This window comes from Pezoporus occidentalis, unplaced genomic scaffold (genome assembly GCF_034315485.1).
Source record: "Pezoporus occidentalis ecotype Australia unplaced genomic scaffold, CSIRO_AGI_Poc_V1 ctg1, whole genome shotgun sequence".
NCBI classification, from domain to species: domain Eukaryota; kingdom Metazoa; phylum Chordata; class Aves; order Psittaciformes; family Psittacidae; genus Pezoporus; species Pezoporus occidentalis.
In genome coordinates, this window is record NW_026912778.1 from 17483067 (window position 1) to 17502931 (window position 19865).

Genomic DNA, 19865 nt, shown 5'->3' on the forward strand with positions numbered 1-19865 from the left:
TGCTTTGTCCTTTTCCGAGTGTCTAGTTCCACTGTGAGGCAATTCTGTTTCACTTAACAATAAATGAACCTGGAATAATAGCTCAATATATTAATGTTCATTGTCTGTATTTCTCATCCTTTCTTGGCATAGGCATGTTTTTGTCTTGTAACTGCTTCCTCGCGATGGAGAGACAGCATTCAGATAAACCCTCATTAATTGTCTGTTTCTGTTCTTAACAGCATCTTATTGCATGAAGTTTAGTGTTCTATCCATATCTTCTGTAACTGTACTTTTGTTTCATGCTTTCCATTACTCCTCAGATATAGGTATTAGACATTGCAGTGAAATCTGTAGATCTGCCCCTACTTTTCAGTTAATAGCCATCTGTGTACCTAATCTCCCTCCTCACAAAAGAGAAACAAATAATAGCACATAGTATTTGATGCGTAATTTTCTTTTCAAAGAAAAGTGGCAAAAAAGACACTACCAGAGATCTCACATAACCTTTTAATGTTTTCTAACCTAACCTTCTGTAAGGCTATTATCTCCTAAGTTAAAGTTTACTCATAAGCAAGGAAAATGGGGGAATAAGACATAAATTCTTTGGTAGCTACAGTATTTTGTTTTAAAGCTGACCAAAAGCTAAATAAAATGCATAATAGGAATGATCTAAAGAAATATGTAAATCTACAGTGTTAATATTTTTTCTAATCCTGCCCCCATTCCTACTGCCCCATTTTTCCTCATTTAAGGTTGTTTTCTGTAAATCACTAGCAATCATTTAGTAAGCCACAAATAGGTTCTAAAAATGTGAAGAAAAAAAAAGTGTATAACTTTTGAAATATATTAATATAAAAATAAACTTGTTTTTCTAAAAATGTAGTCCTTTAAAAATAATTTGTTTTGATTTTGTGGCTATATATGTGTGTGTATGTTCTTATTTTGTTCTATTTTTAATTGTAATGTACTTTGGGTTCTTTGAGATCTGAATGTAATGATGCTGATTAACTACTTTAGAGAGTCAGAGCAGAATGGCTCCCTTGTGGTCACAGGGATTGTGCATTTTGATATGGAATTTTGAAGGTTTGCCAAAAGGAATTAAGATTGCTGTTCTCTCTTCATTGCTGAGTGTATGAAACCCACATTAAGACCAATTCTTCAACAGTGCAGAAGATTGCAGAGTAGAAGGAGATTGGCAAAGTGTGGGGGAGAGGAGGGTCCAGAGTGTACAATCACAGCATCCAGCAGAGAAGCTAGAGGTGTTGTCCTGCCAACCTTATTCACCTAGAGATCTTTATGAAATTAGGAATTTGAGTCTTAAAAAGTGGCTTTAGCTTTACCAATATGGTGTCTGAGTTAGTAAGTGTACCTCGTGAATAAAAAGAGCGTGCTTGAAACACAAGCGGTACTCTAAGAGAAGGAAGGTATATAGTTAATACTCATTCTCTTAGCTAAGTAACTGATGAAAAGAGGGATGGAAGAGAAAGGTGTGTAGTGTTGCCTGTCCCTATAATGAAAAAATAAAATAGCTGTTTAATGGGATTACAGGTTGTTTCTTTTGGAAACATAACCAGACCAAGAGTGCTGCTATTAGTCTGAGTGTGCAAAATGAATAGTTTTTAATTTTCAAATAGGACAGTTCTTTGTCACTGAGGTTTTAATTGGAACACAAATGTAAATTTAGCTAAAGGAGATGGAACTTTGGAAGATGAGAAGGAAATTTTGTGTTGATGCAGCTCTAAACTATTAAAGATTTAGCATTTTAGTACCAGTAATTTCCCTTCGTCATTCCTAGTGCACCAAGAAGCTACTGGACAGGAATTTTTTCGTAGAGCATATATTGCATTTCTTAAAATAATTTTGCTTGTACAGCTTGAAACTGAAATAGCTTGTATTTTTCTTCTGTTACTTCTTGTAGGAATCGTACTTGGCAATTTCCTACACTTGCCCTAAGACACCAAAACTTTATGATCATGCAGAAGCATATCTTAGCCATCTCAGTGACTGAAAGCAGATGTATCTCTGAGGTTCAGGCTTATTCATGATTAGGCACAACTTGAGCCAGGTTTTCAAGATCAGGATTTTGGCCATAGCTGGAATTTGGGCTCTAGCATCTTACTATAATTTTTCATCTCTCTCTCTCCTTGTTTCTTAGTGTACTGTTGCGTATGTTGAGTGCAGCATTAGCAATGTGTTATGGCCTTTAAGACTGGAGCATGCTTTGCTGTTTCATTCCAAAGAATATAAGTATTCGTCATGATGACTAGTGCAGTCCTGTCCTCTTGGGCATTACAGAATCCCTTTGTCTGGGTTGCTGCTTTCAACACAGACATAATGTAATGCTAAAATGAAAGGGCTTTCTTATAATTTTTATATAAGACAATCTTGAATTTAGTATCCAAGAGGCATGTCAATTATTTTAAATAAAAAGAATAAGCATATAGCTCATGTTCTGCTTACCAGCTATGTAATATTTCATCTTTCTGATAATTCCAGTGTCTTCTCATTAGAACATTAAGGTTGCAAAACATGGCAGGAAATAAATAATTATAATCTAAACCTGATTTTTCATTTGAAGAGGAAAATGCTTTATAACATTAGTAGTTTCTGGTTTTAGCACTTCACTAGTGACAACGTTTTCAATTCATGTGCTACAGCTTGTTTCTGTGGAAGATGATGTAAACTGCCTGACTGCTGGAATGGTTATGAATGGTAGTGTTATTAATACACTGTGTAAGCTTGCAGGAAAAACTAAGGAAAAATCTAATAAAGCTTAAAATGCAGTTTTCTAATCTTTCTTCTGCTAATAAACACATCAGTCCAGAAGGAGAGCAGGGGAGTAGAAATGCTTTGTAGGGTCATTTTACATTGAGAGCAGTGGGTAACTTCAGTGCTTGCTTCATCTGTTTGTGTCCTTTTCTGTGGACATAGAGCTGTGCAGTATATTGGAAATATCATTATATTTAGAGATAAAAAACTTGTTATTTTTAGAGAGAGTGAAATTAGTGTATTTCCACAGTGTTAAGGTTATTTGGAGTATGGGAATTGACAGTAAATCCTGAAGGCTAAACACATTTTGGATTGCTGTGGTTGGTGATAGATCCTTTCTTCATCAAGTTCAGCTTTAGCTTTTAATCTAAGGATTACCTTGATGATTTTATGCTGAATCTAACACTTTTAGTTTAGTAATTTATGAGGAGAGTACATTCTTCCTGCTTTCTGAATAATTTTTTTCCCCAAAATAATATTAATGCTTTTAACTTATGATGTCCGGGAGTGAGGTCAACAGAGATGTCTGAGTGCCCCAAGCTGATGCAAGTAGCACATGAAATCTCAGTGAAGATTTTTCAAAGCTTTATCTATACGAATGAGTCTTTTGAGTTCTTTTTTCCAGTGCTTCCTTTTACTGAAGAATAATAGTTTTAATAGCCCACAAGTCTCAAATTTTCTCATAGTTTTTCTTTCATCTTCTCCTTTCCTTTTTTTACAAGTTTTCACTATAGTTTTCTCCCAAGGAAGCTTGTCAGACCTCTACACATCGGAAAATTCTCTTGAACATCTCAATTTGTACATGTTCCTTTAGAATCATAAAATTGTACATGTAACTTCAGAAACAAAAACATGTAGTGATAGAATCATGACAAGATTCATGGGCATCCTAAAATCTCTGCTTTTTTTTCCCTACAATGGTTTTATATGGGTTATCTGTATACATTTAGCATTCTGTGATCCCTGCGAGCTTCGGAACACTTTGCTTAAATTTAATATAATAATTGACTTGGTGTGTTGTATTTACAGTAATTGCCCTAGGTTGAAATGATATATAAAGTTGCCACTTTGTAACATTATATGATACATTAGTCTTAGCACCAAAACCCAATTTGAAACAATTATAATTCTAGAATTTTTAGATTGCTTTATCATGCTGAAGTATTTTTCTTCTTTTTTTTTCAGTTGATAAGCTCTATGAGCTCAGTAGCAGAGCACTGTCTCCCTTCCTTATTACGCACCTTGTTTGACTGGTACAGGCGTCAAAATGGAACAGAAGATGAATCTTATGAATATAGGCCTCGGTCTAGCACAAAATCGAAGGGGTAAGGGTTTTCCGTGAAAAGCCTGTCTGATTTTTGTGTGTTTTCTTGTAAGAACATGTCTGCTTGGTACTTTTTGACAAGTATTTATATTTGGATCTGTTCTTACCTAAATGTGTGTGGAAAGAATATGGGTTTCTTTGAGGTAGTGTTTCTAGCTTGTGTACATGATGTGTGAAGTGACTTAATTATTTTAGGGTTGATGTACAGGAGGAGGTTAGATGCTAGTAATTTCAAGCTAATCTTTCCCTTTTTGAATTGTTTTGGTTGTTGGCAGGCCCTATCAAGAAGGGGCAAGATGTCAGTGCTACACCAGGCCCCAAAGACTTTCCTTTTGTATATGTGCAGCAATGATTACATGCAACATATGTATTATAATTATGTATTATTATGTATATGTAATATATATCTGAAATATTTGCATTTAGTCTTGTGTATGATATGTGTGTTCTTGATTTCTTACTTCAGGGATGACCAACAACGTGAAAGAGATTATCTACTTGAAAGGAGAGACTTAGCTGTAGATTTCATTTTTTGTTTAGTTTTAATAGAGGTTCTCAAACAGGTAAGCTGCTTTGCTTTGGCAAACTTCTTTTAATCTTTTGCTTTTAATGTCAGTTTTGATGATATCCTTTAAATTCTTGTATTAAAAACTGGAGCATATGTATGATGAGCATATGCAAAGCTGTAATTACACTCTCAATTACATAAAGCGTTTGACCTCTCCTGCCTTTTCTTTATATTCCTGTATTAACTCTGTTCATGTCTTGAATCCACTAAGTCAACTCTGCTGATGTACTGCAAAAAGCAAAACTGTAAAAAATAACATTTTACTTACATTCAGTACCTTTCGTCTGCTTAAACATTTTTGAAATACAATGTGAAATCATTGAATGACAAGATTAAAATGGCACTACCAACTTACCTTGTAGTGCTAGATGTCATGCTACATGTCCGTTCATACAAAATTTGCATTGGTGTATGGACAAGAAGATAGAGTTTGGCTTCAAATAGCAGCATTTTTTCCTTATATTTTTTTGAGAGGAGAGAAAGTACTCTGAGAAACTGCTTGAAACATGAAGCAGACAAGCAAATTTCATGTTTTCAGTGCTTCAGTAGTTTGTCTTTTATGTGTAGACCCAGGAAAATCAAAATGGCTTTCTGTACTAAGTAAATCAAAGACTGTGGTTTAGTTTGCAAATAAATAATTTTTGGGAGATTTATGTTTATGTAGTTGTGTATGAGATGTTTGTGACATAGGGAAAAAAGAAAAGCTGCCTGTCCTTCTCTCAAAGTGGTATTCCTATACTACATGAACAGAGATGCAGAGAATAGTATTAAAACCATCAAACGCTTATATGTTAGTGTTTTACAGAAAATCTTTAGCTCATGCTCTCTCCCTGCCTAAAATTTCTACCAGTGCAAAAGAAAAAAGAAAATGGAATAGATTGTTTGGTATTGGAGGATTGTATGGATAGCTTCTGTATTTTGAACTGGTACTAGTTTTTCTGCTGAGTAGAGTATGTGTTGCCAGTGATTCATATGTCAGGAGAGGTGCCAAAGTTTTGGTTTTGAAGAGAGTCTCTGGTGACTCCCCTAATGCTGGTAAGCCTCTTGTGCCTGTACTCCAGACAAGATAGGTATTTTTCTGATAAGGATATTTTCCTCTGCTAAAGGCCCAGAATGGACCACTAAATAGAGATGTATCAAGTAAGAGAATCCTTCAATCAATTTAGTATTAATAGTTATCTAAAGGGGGGTTCTGCCTTTAATGTGAGTCTGCAGTGAGGCAATCAAAGCACAGAAAGGATGGCTTTTTATCAGTAAGCATATTTGCATTCAAGTTACATTCATCTCCCTGGGAGCCATATCATTATTTAATTGTTAGAAACTGTCTTTAGTGGGTGCAAGGGGTATGATCCAGCCCTTTTTGTAAAATGCACAGAGCAACCAGAGAGAGTGTGACACGTACAACCTATGTAGGAACAAAAATCTTTTGCTTAAATAACTGCGTATTACTCATTGTATGAATATGCATGTAAATAGCTAGTTACAGTAACTGGAATTTCTTGGACAAATAGCTTACTTGATGCAGAAGAGTATGAAATTCTCAAGCAGTAACTGCTTCATTTTCTGCAGACAAGACAGTAACCTTTTTTTCTAATATATTTTAGTGAAAATCGTTCTTCAAGCAGTAATGTTTGCTAGGGTTATCCTAGTCCCTACATAAATTGCACTGAAAATTTAAAGATATCATGACTTCATAATTATTTATAGTGCTTTTTTAAAAGTATACATTTAATTTTTAAGTAAATGTTTTCTTTTAAGCCTGAGAAAAGTGGTGATATCAGCTGTGGTGAAAAAGGTCCTTCTAATCAATGTTTCATTTTGGTTTCTCATCAAATTATTACTTCTTGCTAGGAAGGCTTTTACATGTTCTGGCTGCTTTCATCTGCAGAAAGTCTAAAATGGAGATTATTATCTCTTCTGCATTCTTATTTTTTGGTTTTGTCTTCCTTTATATTGAGATGAATTGTGTTTTGAGGTTAAATCTGTAATAGTAACACCTCCCAAGGCAGAAAGTGTGGAAAGATGCATAGTTAACCTGGTCTAATAAATCTAGATGTCAAATGCATAGTGTTTACATTACTGTTGTTTATTACTAATTTAATCCCTAAAAGCCAGTATGCAGAATAATTTAAGAGAATTTCAGTGCAGGTTGTGTAAATGTTCAGAAATTGCAGAATTAACTTGATACCATATGCCAACAAAGGATTTGTCCTTTGGCACTGGTGGGAGAGATTTTTACATGCTGTTGCAGAGTACTGTTTATTACTTCATACATACTTACGTATGTATATATACATGCATACTTACATACATATAAATGTATCTGCATTTCAGATACCTGTTCATCCAGTGCCAGATCCTTTAGTACATGAAGTTCTAAACTTGGCTTTTAAGCACTTTAAACATAAGGAAGGGTAAGTTTCACTTGTGTACTTCAAAATATTTTATGTATTACAAGCCTGTGCTTGAATGTTGTGATTGTTCTTCTTTGCCTTACATGTAACATATTGATGATAAAACTATAAACAAACGCTGATTGATATCTTTAAACTGAGAATGTATCTTCAAAGAACACATCTATGTTTCCTAGAATCATAGAATGGTTTGGGTTGGAAAAGACCTTAAGATCCTGTAGTTCCAACCCCCCTGCCATGGGCAGGGACATGTCACCAAAGACTCTTTCCAGCCTGGCCTTGAACACTGGGATATAGAGCATTTACCAGTTCTTTGGGCAACCCATTCCAGTGTCTCACCACTCTCACAGTAAAGAACTTCTGATACCTAACCTAAATCTACCTTTTTTTCAGTCATCCTGATTGGGTGGCATGTAGCAGACCCCCACAGTAATGTCCCACATCGCAGTTCTCCCTTTGACCTTAACCCACAAGCTCTCAGTTGGCCCATCACCCATCCCCAGGCAGAGTTACATGCTCTCCAGCCGATCATTGACATAAATAACTACACGCCCTCCCTGTCTGCCCGACCTTTTTTTCCTAAAGAGCCTATGACCTTCCATTCCAACACTTCAGTCACAGGATCCTTCCTGCCATGTTTCTGTGATGCCAATATCGTGTTTAATATATTGCCGAGTTTGTTTTGCTTAGAATATACAGAATGGTTTGCATTGCCAGCCAGAGTAAAAAAAGTCAGAGTCTGTTAACAATAGTAAACTTCCTATACAGAATATGTCTCTTATGTTGACTTAATGAAACTACATGACTTTAAATGTCACCCATGCATTTTACGCTTAACTTTTATTGTTTTCATGGTAATAATCTGCCTTGCTAGGGAACAACCTTTTTGCAATTGAGAACACACTTAGGGATTAGAAGAACAAAGTTATATTAATACTTTTTTATTCTTTTAAATACCTTTAGGTATTCAGGAACCAACACTGGGAATGTGCATATTATTGCAGACCTGTATGCAGAAGTGACAGGGGTTCTTGCTCAGTCAAAGTAAGTTCAGTCTCCAATTCCTCTTGCACTTGGCGAAAAATCACTCCAGGCTTAAAGACTGTTGAATAAAGTAGCGTTTATTAAGGACCTCTTAATAAACTAAGTAACTAACCCCTTAAGTGTGAAGTGTAGTCAGGTGTAGTCTGACATTTCTGTTTCATGTTCCAGCACAATAAATTTGAACAAATCAAGAAAGCATCCTTATACAGCACTGAATTGCTTTGCTGTCAACTTGTAGGTGCAGGGAAAGGAAGCCTGGTATCAGTCAATAGTTGTAAAGTTAATGAGTTTATTCTAATGTGCTGTTCATCGGAGGCATTCTTAAATGCCTAGGTTTTAAGTGTCAGGGTTCATCTTGCTTGTTTTTCTTTTACTGTAGATGATGTTACCATTAACAGAATAAAGAAATCTGCTCAAAATTATAGTTACTATATAAAAATAACTAAGAATGCAAATAATTGCTGTCTGTATCCCTTGTTCAGATTCCAAGCTGTTAGGAAGAAGTTTGTCACTGAATTAAAGGAACTGCGACAAAAAGAACAGAGTCCTCATATAGTACAAAGTATCATCAGTTTGATAATGGGAATGAAGTTTTTCCGAGTAAAGATGTATCCTGTGGAGGATTTTGAAGCATCATTTCAGTTCATGCAGGTAAATGAGTATTACAGAAAGCTGAAATGAGCATCATTTTCAATGTTTGTCATGAAGCTGGAATGATGTTTGCTGTGATCAGTTGCTCTCTCTACTTGTGTGTCATCCTTCATCCTTTTCGGTTTAGTTTGTGAGCTCTCAGAGGTGTGAATCATTTGTTTCTCTTCAGTTTGTGAGTATCTAGCGTAATGGGAACCTGTTCTCTGTTGTCTCAGTAATGTAGCAAATCTGTAATATATGAATTCATTCAAAACTAAATAAAAATGGGTAGCAACCAAATAATTTTATTTCTTTATGAAAGCAGTGAGTTGAAGTTACTAGTTATATTTTTTTTTTAACAGCTAAGATGCCAAGAAACACTTTCCTTTAAAAAACACTTCAGTTAATTTTCAGGGAGACTTTAAAATCTTATTTGTTTGCTTCTCTTGATTGTGGATTAAAATTGTCCTAATGAGTAACTTGCCCATTCCACAGTAACTGAAGTTACTGCAACTTGGTCATAAATTCTATTAGAGCTGTTTAACAGTCATTGACATTGATCTCAATCCTGAAAAAACTAAAATACACATAGGTGTTTTAGATTTTGTCGAGAGCGGTCAGTTTGGTGTAGTGGAGTGTGCAGACACATGTATGGATTATTTATTTCCCTGTAAAATTTTCTTGGCATCAAAGCTTGAAAATGAAAACAAGTATGTATGTATGTATATATATATATAAAATATATAAATACTATTTTCTAATAATTTCAGTAGAGTTAAACATTTATTTTCTATCTAAATATTTGTATTTTATATCCTGGGAACTCTGTTCTGAGTAGGAAGTGAATAGCTGTCTGCTGTTACAAATGCTCTTTCAATTTCTTTTCAGTTGCTGGGGAAGCAGGTTTTAAAGTTTCCAAAGTTTTGTAAAGTTGATATTGTCAAGGAATATAAGACTGACTTAACCACATTGCATGTTGTAAATTCATACTGGCAATTAATCTGATACTGCTAGTAGTTTTTGTGGCATAGTTACACTTGTCTTCATTTTTCTAAGTATTTTTCTAATGCTTCCTTACTAAGGAATGTGCTCAATACTTCCTGGAGGTAAAAGATAAAGATATAAAACATGCACTTGCTGGTTTGTTTGTGGAAATTCTCATCCCTGTGGCTGCTGTAAGTATTTTTAATTTTATGTTGTTTTTTTCCCCCCCTCCACTGTTCCCTTCACTTTTACTTAGGCTCTCATTGTTAAAACTGCTTCCATTAAGTCTCACAGTGTTACCTTTTTACAGATTCAAAAAGACTATTAAGTAAATTACAAGCACCTACATAATTTTTACAAGAGAAATGTGTGAGTGTGATTTGTGTATTAGCAAGTTTACAATCTTTTTTCAGAACTTCTTAAAATTGTCTGGTTTCTAGACCCTTTTATCACCAGAGCACTGTGTAATCTTATACTTGCTGTAAAAATCTGAGATTTCTGTGGTTGAGTATTTGTTCCCTCAAGTGTCCTCTTGGATTTTCTTTAATAGCTGAACCCTGTTAAGTTCTTTCTAGAATAAACTGAGGTATGTACCATTTTTACAGTCCAATAGAGAGAATTGGAACCCCCATGCAAGAAGGAAGTATGTAGGGTTTGGATAATTAAGTAAGAACTGTAGAGGTGAGTGTCCACTAGATGTAATCCTTCAAGCAGAAGAACAGTCAGTCATCTCCTGACTGTGTTTTAAATCTAAAACCAGCAGCTGTGAATAAGAAAAAAAAACCCTCAATATCACCACACCGTTGTATCTACGGTGCCTGTAGTGCTGTGAGAGCACTTTCAGTCAGGACAGGTTCTTTCCTCCTAGGCCACTTTTGCTCAGCTGTGTAAACTTGGACAATCCAAAATGTTAGTTGTATTAGCAAATGCTAAACCACAGTGTGCTTAGCATACTGCCTCAGAAAACAGCAGGTGATGGCTCCATGTTATGACATAGGACATATCTCACTATATATGGAGAACTGGAACATGTAGATCCCATTCTGCAAAATGGGCTCTACAAAGACTAGCAAGCCAGGTGGGGATCTCATCTAAGCAAGCTCATAGGAAAAGAAAGATAAATCTCTCTGAACTTCTCTTCTTTCATTGGTCTCATCCTTGGGTTCTTTTTAAAATAATACTAGAAAGGAGAGAATCTGTCTTCTTAAGACCTGATCACAAAGTGATGCTCTTAGTAATAGCTGTTTATTGACTGAAGTCTTGATCTTACCTGAGCATACGTATGCTCTTCTAGAGAAGAATTTCTTGTCGTGTTAAGAAGTGAATGCATTTGTTGTTTTGAACAAAGTGAAAAGTGAAAGTAAACACAAATATTAGTTTGCAAATTCATAATTTTAAATATAGTGAAAATTGCATGCATAGTAATGAGACAGAAGCAGCATTTGGGAATTGGGTCTGTCTGGTTGTAACCGCAAAGGCATGCACGCTGGTTGTGCAGAACATGTGGTGTTCTGTGGATTGCTTCCTAAAACCATAGCCTGAATCAGCTCTTTAAATGGTTGGTGAAGGAAGCTTGATCTTTCTTTCCAAATCATTTTGTCTCCAATTTCATACAAATGGAGCTTCTTAAATAGAAGCAGAGTCCATCCCAGATTGAGATGCAGTTGAGAGGTCAGTCATTCTCTTCAAAGATGTGAGACAACTTTGAATCTTTTTGAAGCAGATGAAGGAACTGAATCTGGATTTTTCTGCATCTTGGATATGGAGAATTGCTGAAGTGAGGGAGCTATTAAGTTTTGGCATTGTGACTTCTTTACTGTTACTTTCTTGCTTAGTTATTCAGGCATTTAAAAAAAAATATGACCTGATTTGGACCCTGCAGGTATAATGATGACAGCGTATGACAGTGTACTTTACAGCAGGGAAGTTAAGGCTGATCTATAAGTCCAAGGTTATATCCTAAACCTCTAGAGTGTTTTGTTGGCAACACCTGACTAATTTCTTATGTGGAGCTAGCTTTAGTGTAGCAAAAAGATAAAGAATTTGGGGGTATTTAGGAAGTGATTTAAAACATAACTACATTCTCAGTTCTTTCCTTTTGGATTGTACACATTACAGAGATATTATACACTATTTTTTGTGCTTCCCCTTCATGAATTTTTTTCAGAGTGCCTTAGCAAGGTGGACAAGACATGTCTTTTAACAGCTTTGAACAATAAAACCTAGCAAAAAATTGCTTTATGTTGTAGGGAAATTACGAGTATAGTGGATCTCTTCCAGAAAGCTAACTCCCTCTCTGATCATCCCACCCCTACCTCCCAATTTGATAAATAAAACAGAAACACATTATAAAACAGTAGGTTAAGAATAGTCATGGAATTATAGAATGGTTAGGATTGTAAAGGACCTTAAGATCATCTAATTCCAACCCCCTTGCCATGGGCAGGGATGTCTTACCCTAGACCATTTTGCCCAAGGCTCTGTCCAACCTGTCCTTGAACACTGTCAGAGATGGAGCTTTTCCCACTGCTTTGGGCAACTTAAATTAGGTTTAATTAGGATGTTTAAATGGATCAGCACAGATAGCGAGGGAGAAGCTTAAGAGACTTACAGAGGTTTTGATAAAGAAGGTAGCTGCCTGGTTTGTGGAAGAAAGGCTTTGCTGTATACAAGGGCAGAGTGGGTAAAAAGTTGTAGGGCTTCATGAATCTGTTTCATTTACTCTAAAAGCCGAACCTTCTGTTTGGCTGGTAATACTGTCTGTCGTTTCCTCAGTTTTCAGTTTCCAGAACTGGAGGTGCATTAAAGAGGGGAACAGTGAAAAATTCATAGGGGTCGTTTTGTTTGTCTGTTTTTTGATATATGAAATTACGTTTATAAAGAGTTTCAGTGTAGTTTTTATTTGTTAGCTGGTGGCAAATTTTCTTCTCTAATTCTTTAAGTATGGTATACAGGCCTGTCGTGGTTTAAACCCAGTCAGGTAATTCGTTCGCTCACTTCCCCCCCCTTTCTTGCCCTCCCCCTGCTCTCGGAGGGACGGAGAGGAGAATCAAAAAGAATGCAGCTCCCACGGGTTGAGATAAGAACAGTTTAGTAACTAAGGTATAACACAGATCACTACTGCTACCACCAATGATAATAATGATAAAGGAAATAACAAGGGAAGAGAATACATCATCTCACCACCAGCCAACCGATAACTCGCCCCCCCAGCCTGACCAAGCTCTGACCGATACCTCCTCCAACCCTGCAGTCCCCAGCCCTTCTGGCTAACTCCCAGTTACATCCTGGCCATGACGTGCTGTGGTATGGAATACCTCTTTGGTCAGTTTGGGTCAGGTGTCCTGTCTCTGCTTCCTCCTGGCTCCCCCTCCTCCCTGGCAGAGCATGAGGCTCACAAAGTCCTTGGCCAAACCAAAACATCCTTGTTATCAGCTCTGTTCCCGAGCTGAAAGTCAAAACACTGCACTGCACCAGCTACCAAGGAGGAGAAAAATGACTGCTACTGCTGAACCCAGGACAAGGCCATACAATGGATTTGGATGGGTGGGTTTGGGGATTTGTTGTGAGTTTTTTTGCAACTGTGTGGTTATAGTGTATGACATGATTTCTTATGCTTCTATTTATATTTCAGATAAATACTTAATATAAGATTTAACTTTTGAGTGTTCTTGAACTCACGAACATCTTAATCTATATTTAAATTGCCTACAGTATAAACTTTTAAACCCATTTATGTGTTTGTTTTTTTTTAATAGGCTGTTAAAAATGAAGTGAATGTGCCATGTTTGAAAAATTTTGTGGAGATGCTTTACCAGACTACCTTCGAATTGAGTTCAAGAAAGAAGCATTCGCTGGTATTTTAAAGAAATATTTAAAATTCTCTGTTTTGCATATCTTAGACTTTTAATGTAGTACGTTATATGAGGAAAAACTAACGGCTGTACTAATTTAAATCTTAACTCCTCAGTTCAAGTGTAATTAAATTTGCAGTACGTATATGCATTTGCTCTGATTTTGATTTGTTTGCGCAAGATACTTGCTCTGTTCCCTCACTTGTGGGGTTGTCTTCAAATCAGTGCTTGATTTTGATTATTTTAGTGGGTTTTAGCACAGTTATTTAACCTAATGACTCTTCTAGAAAGAGCTTGCTTTAAGGGAGTCTGGTATTATGTTTAGTTAAAAGTGTCAGACAAGGCTTTTCCAGCAAAGTAGCAGCCTGGTGATAACCCTACTCTGCCTGTTTTCTCCTCTCCTCATACTTCTTTCTCCAGTATTTTTATTGCCTCTCTTGGACATAAATCTGTCAGTTGTTTTTCCTTAATACTGCATCTTAGCTTGTCTCCTAAAATGGCATTTTAGCAAGTCTTTAAATCTCTTATTAATGCAGTATTTGGTAATTCTTGATGACCATGGCAACCATATTCCAAGTTGATTCACTTCAGTTTGCTGGAAATGTGGAGCTAAATTTTGCATTGCAGTTTGTGTATTCAGTAACACAAGTGATTTTAAAATTATTTATTCTCACTTTCATGTTAGGGCTGAGCTTTACTTTCTGGTATTCTGAGCATATAAAGCATACATCATTGGACGTGGTTGTACTTACGTAAGAATAGCGTGACGTAGTTGAAGTCGGCATTCACAATGTAATTTAATTTATGAAGTCAGAAGCATGGTTACATCAAAATTACAATTTATATATTCACTCTCATTCTTTAATTTTGCTCCATAGCAAGACAACCTGCAGTCAGATTTGATGTTAAATCACCATCGTGTATGCTGCTAACTGTATGTGGTGCTTAAAGAAATCTTACGTTACTAAAGCAAAGCAAAGTCATGCTAGTCTGCATATTCAAAGATTATTAAATTATGCTTCATTCCTTACAGAAAGTGGACTTTGAGTAGAAGTAACATTTCTGACAACCTAAAGTCTGCCTGAACTTTTGACTGAGTTGATGATGTTTTGCCTGAATATTCATTCATTTTATAGGCAGTTCCTTCTCCCATGAGTTGAATCATATGGTTGCAGGGAAGGAGGGAATATTGTACCCAAGAGTGAGATCAATTCTCAGCCTTTGAGATCAGGCCTTGTGAGGGGATGAGCTTCACCATGGTCCCACTGCCCTGGCCTTACACCATGCACTCTTACAGCATGTAGATTGCCTGGCATCCATGTGCTAGTGCAGGGGAGAGGCTGCTGTGCAGTGCTAACACTGTGAGAGAAAGAACCAACTGTGTGCCTTAACATACAGGACTTAGGAGGTCTGCAAAGATCAATTTGATCAATTCTTTTTCCTCCCTACTCATAGGCTTTGTATCCATTGATCACCTGCCTCTTGTGTGTCAGTCAGAAACAGTTTTTTTTAAATAACTGGCACGTTTTCCTGCAGAACTGTTTGTCACATCTGAAGGTAAGAATCCTTTTCAATTCAGAAACTGTCGTAAATTGATGGCATTTATACCAGTGTGTTCTCAGCGTCCTCGTGCCGATTAAACAGTATTTAAAATGGCACTGTGAAATACTTTTCTAAAAAAAAAAATTAAGTTAAATGTGTTTTCTCCATTACTATAAAGCTTAGTAGTGAGTCTTTGTGATGTTATTTAATGTTGGAAATAGATGTGGCCCCTTGGGGTGTGTCAGTTTTATTAAGTAAAATCTGCAGAAGTATCTGCTAATAAACACTATTTATGCCAGAGAAGGTACAAACTGCAATTCTTCATGTGCCAGTTATATCTGAGAAAATACGTGGCTTGTCTACTCCTGTATAGTAAATGCAAAATTTCTCTCTCTTGTTCACTTATTGAAGGATTTGAAAGTGAATTGGGAGTTCAGAAAAGAGATTATACCTACAGCCTGTGATACATATTTTCCAAATAAAAATTAAAGTGTCCCTTTAACTTGTGGCTTCAGTTGATAGCATTGTAAACATGAGTTGGTTGATAAAGAGATCAAGATATTTGGAAATTAGGAATCGGCTTTAATGACTTTCTTGCAGCATTAACTGTTGTACATGTTCTTTCCTTAATTTTGATTAACACAGTTCATGATTTGCCTAATATATTGGTTTTGATAATCTCACTAAGTTCTTTGATCCACTTGACAGTATTCATTCTGGTTAGGTATGAGTAACAATTCCGAAGCTTATTAGTAAAATACATAAACCAGCATGAAGTCAAAAGGAAACAGGTTTAGCTGCTTGGATTGGGTCATTTTGTTTTCATGACATCTTTCACACTTTTCTGTTGCTTGTTGGGTTTTTGTATATTTTTCATCTAACATTGCAGTTCTTTTGCAATATTTGCCTTGATTTATGTTTTGTTGTTTATTTTGCTTATGGAGGCTGCTTTTTGCATTTGTTCTTAAATCTTTAAAAAAACCTCTTCCAGGCTAGGAGTTGTGTTTTTCTGGCATAATGTCCATTGCTGATAATGGATATATTAAAACTATAAATGCCATTGAGTTTAACTGGTAGTTGCTGAGCATGCATTTTATATTTTACTTAGTTTTGTTAACCACTAACAGCTTAACAATTTACTGTAAGGCTCTATTCAGCAGAAATTCTACATATGAATTTCTGCAATTCAGATTTTGCAGTGTTTTGGTGCTGTGTCATTGAGTTATTTAGGATATTTTATGGCTCACCAAATACTACTGGTTCTATTGGTACTATTTGGGTGTTTGTTCAGAAACTTTGTTGAGTTTAATCTTGAGAAATACACACCCCACTGTCCTCATCTGTCTTATGAATTAATGTGTTCCTTTGTTTCTGAAGCTAATTAAATGCATGCAGTCTGTAATAAGTAATCTCATTAATTTATAAATCTGAATTTCACGGCAGTTTAGTCTCTTAGATTTCCTCTTCCCTGTTTTATTTCTTCATTGTCCTAATGACTAAATTTATTTTGGAGTTACCTAAATATGTAAAATGCAGTAGGATTCCAAATCTATTGTCTGTAGTGTCTTTTTTCATTTATAAGTAGTTTTAAGAGTTATTGGAGATACTTAAGAGTACTGAAAAGGTTCATCCACCCCTACTGTGTAAATTAAAATTAACTAATTAACAAAAGGAATATGACAACACTTAGACTCTGTTGCAGGGATATTCTATGAAGGGTACAGGCCTGTTAGCAAGTCACCAAGAGGTTATGTGGGGCATGAATTCATGGTGCTCAGTTCATTCCCTGATGATTGCCCAGTGCAAACTCTTACCTAATAATGAACACCATGTGATCACACTTTGGTGACAGGAATAAGCAATTTCCCATTTGCCATGGTGGGAAAGCTCACATCTTTGTAGTTGCTCCATAGTAACTGGTGCAAAGTATATTCATGACCTGCCTTACACTGCATTAGTACGGTGCTATATTATACTTCATAATACACCTGAGGGTGCTTTGAATCCTAATCCAGTACTGGCAATATTTATTGCCCTTATAAACACTTTGTACTGGCTTTTGGTGCACGCTACCTTTAGTTATCCTCAAAGGAATCTTATTCTGTGGGGAAAGCATCCTGGCCTTGTTGAAAGGAGGAAACGTAGGGGTCCGGGCCGATGCAAAAAGCAGATAAGCGAGTTGTAAGAGTCAGTTTAGACCTAGAGCGTATCGGGGTGTCTCTTGGTAGATGTATGGCTGGTCTTGTCCTACAAAGCAGTTGGGATGCTGTTTCGGCATTGAACCCAGCAGTGCATTTCTTTACACACTGTAGTGTAGGCGAAATTTTGTATTTATTCAGCAGACAATAACACTGGGTCAGTATTGTGAAACATTTTGCTTGCTTTTTGGACTAGTATTTAGATAGACTAATTTAGCAGGTTTGTCAGAAAAGCTGATAGATTCTTGGATGAAGCTGAGTTGTGGTATCCTTACCATGTCTTCTGGGGAGAGGAAGGAACATTTAACAAAACTGCTGAAGTGGGAGAGAAAGGTGTCAGTAATTTTGCTCCACTGTTGGGTGGAATAGTTTTTTGTTCACAGTTTAACCTTAGTGGCTGTTACCACAAAACCTTGGAGGCTGGTGGAACATTTTCTGCCAATACAGCAAAACCCGTATTTCTACTGAATAGAGTCCTTACTAGACAGCTATCTGTTGGTTTTGTGCTTTTTTTCATCTAACATGCATGTGCCTTCCATTCTCATGTTTGTTATGTTTTGCTGTCTCACATTGCTTTATTTAGATGCCATCTAACAACAGTATCAGAAAACAAATAGAAACACTGCAGGTGAGTTAATGCATTATTGTAACTCAGTGAAATGATACTTTGTCTCATGTAAATACTTTGTTTTGTTTTGTTTTTTTTTAAGTTAATTGTTGTATTTTGTGCTTTCCTTTCTCTGTAAAATCACTGTTGGTACTGTTAATAAGCAACAGGTCTAAGAATAGCTAATGTTTCAGAGATCTTTTCTTCTTGCCAGGGATTAAAGGAGAAAGATCAGAAAATTATCTAATGTGAATTTTCTAAATTGGGGTGAAAATGTGGCTTTGTGAGATTGAGTATCAGTATCACAGCTGGTTTCCCTAAACAGCAGTGCATGTTTCTGCTGGAAATACACTGCCTATTCAGATGTATGGTTTTTCCTGGTAATTTATTTCAAAAAGTGTCTTGCATGCAAGCAAAGTTGAAAACATTTTCACAATTAAAAACTCTGAAACTGATTTACTCTTGACAACTTGTACTGCACTAACTTGAAAGACTTTTACGCTGTTGGTTTTGCAGGTTTTAAAAAGTAGAAATTGTTTTAGTTCAGAACAGAAGAAAAGTTTAACATCAGTATTAAAAAGTACTTTCTTCAGTAAGTGACTACATTTGACTAACATGGAAAAAATGCTATTTTGTTTCTTGGACTTGTTGAGATATGTTTCATTGACATCTTAATCTGTCATGTAAGACCACAGTAGATTTGCTCTTGATTTTTTGGCTTTGTAAGAGGGATACGGTTCGTCACAGCTTATTCCATAGTCTGCTGATATAATTTATAATAAAAGTTTTAGTATTTTAGACAAAACTGTGTTTGGAAAAAACCCCAGATAGAGTGCTTTAAAATATGACAGGCATCAGCTAAAAAGGCTGAAATTCAGATAGATAGTGAATTATATAGCCATATATATTGTATTCTAGTTGCAGTAATATCAAAGGGAAAAGGAAATACTGACACATTAACACCAAGTATACAAGCAGTATGCCATAAATTAGACCAAAAAGCCATTACCTTCTAGTATATTTGTTTAGTTCCTAAATGTCGGAAGAGGTAATGAAAATTTTCAACGCTTAAGAAATTAGAAGCGCTTCTGTGTTTATTTTGTAACCATTTTTTAAAGGCGAATGCTTCCTTATACACCTTGCCTCAACAAAGAAGCAAACTTTGTCATAACCAATCAGAAGTAGCTGTATTGATGATAAACCTCCTAACGGATGTTGTGAACACATTGTAAAATACCTTCTTCCTATACATTTTATTAGATGATTGAAAGCTAATAGTAATTTTTGTTTTTCTTCTGGACTTCTGAATTAATCTCCCATTGGAATACTTGAAGTAAGAAGATTGAAGCATTACTTGGTTCTAGACACTGCATTTTAGATAGACTTTGATAATGTGTGTACTAGCAATGAAATCACCAGCCTATTTTGAACATCAGTAACTGTTGTCCTGTAGATTAAATATGATGAATAGTAATACCCTGGGTTTTTTGATGTTTAAGTTGATTAAAATCAAAGCTATCACGTTCTCACCCTCTCATACAATTATGGGTGTTTGCTTCTTCCTCACAGTAGCACTGCTGGTAAATTAACTTGAACAGTGGGGCAGGCATTTCTCTGTTCTAATACTAAGGACAGGGGTAACTCTTTTACTGGTTTAGATTTTGTCCAGGTCACCATCATCAGTTTACCCACTGCCTAGTTGTAGGTGTGCTAAATCAGAGGCAATGGCAGGAACACATAGGTGAGTTTGAAGGGAGGGTAGAACAGCATTATCACTGACACAGACTGGGTTATAAAGTCATATATGTTATTTTTCTGTGTAATACCACTTTTGCCTCTGATTTAGTGATAGGCTTTAGCCTTTCTTAAAGTGAGCTGCTGCCAAACCAAATAGTCCTGACCCACCCATCTTAAAGCCATCCGAATTACTCTCCTTTGTATAGTCTATT

The 19865-nt window shown here is 36.0% G+C and overlaps 1 protein-coding gene across 15 annotated transcripts in view; it reads left to right on the forward strand.

Moving 5' to 3' along the window:
• Nucleotides 1-19865, forward strand: part of FRYL (FRY like transcription coactivator) — a 162387-nt gene that overhangs the window by 73040 nt on the left and 69482 nt on the right. For 11 of the 15 annotated variants that reach the window (XM_062606496.1, XM_062605937.1, XM_062605758.1 and 8 more), the window contains 9 exons: nt 3937-4076; nt 4542-4638; nt 6978-7057; nt 8021-8101; nt 8584-8752; nt 9814-9906; nt 13474-13572; nt 15025-15126; nt 17893-17937. In XM_062606496.1, coding sequence (XP_062462480.1) covers nt 3937-4076; nt 4542-4638; nt 6978-7057; nt 8021-8101; nt 8584-8752; nt 9814-9906; nt 13474-13572; nt 15025-15126; nt 17893-17937 — 906 coding nt within the window. The remainder of the gene's footprint in view (nt 1-3936; nt 4077-4541; nt 4639-6977; nt 7058-8020; nt 8102-8583; nt 8753-9813; nt 9907-13473; nt 13573-15024; nt 15127-17892; nt 17938-19865) is intronic. The other 4 variants (XM_062606177.1, XM_062606254.1, XM_062606329.1 and 1 more) reach the window with 1 other exon arrangement.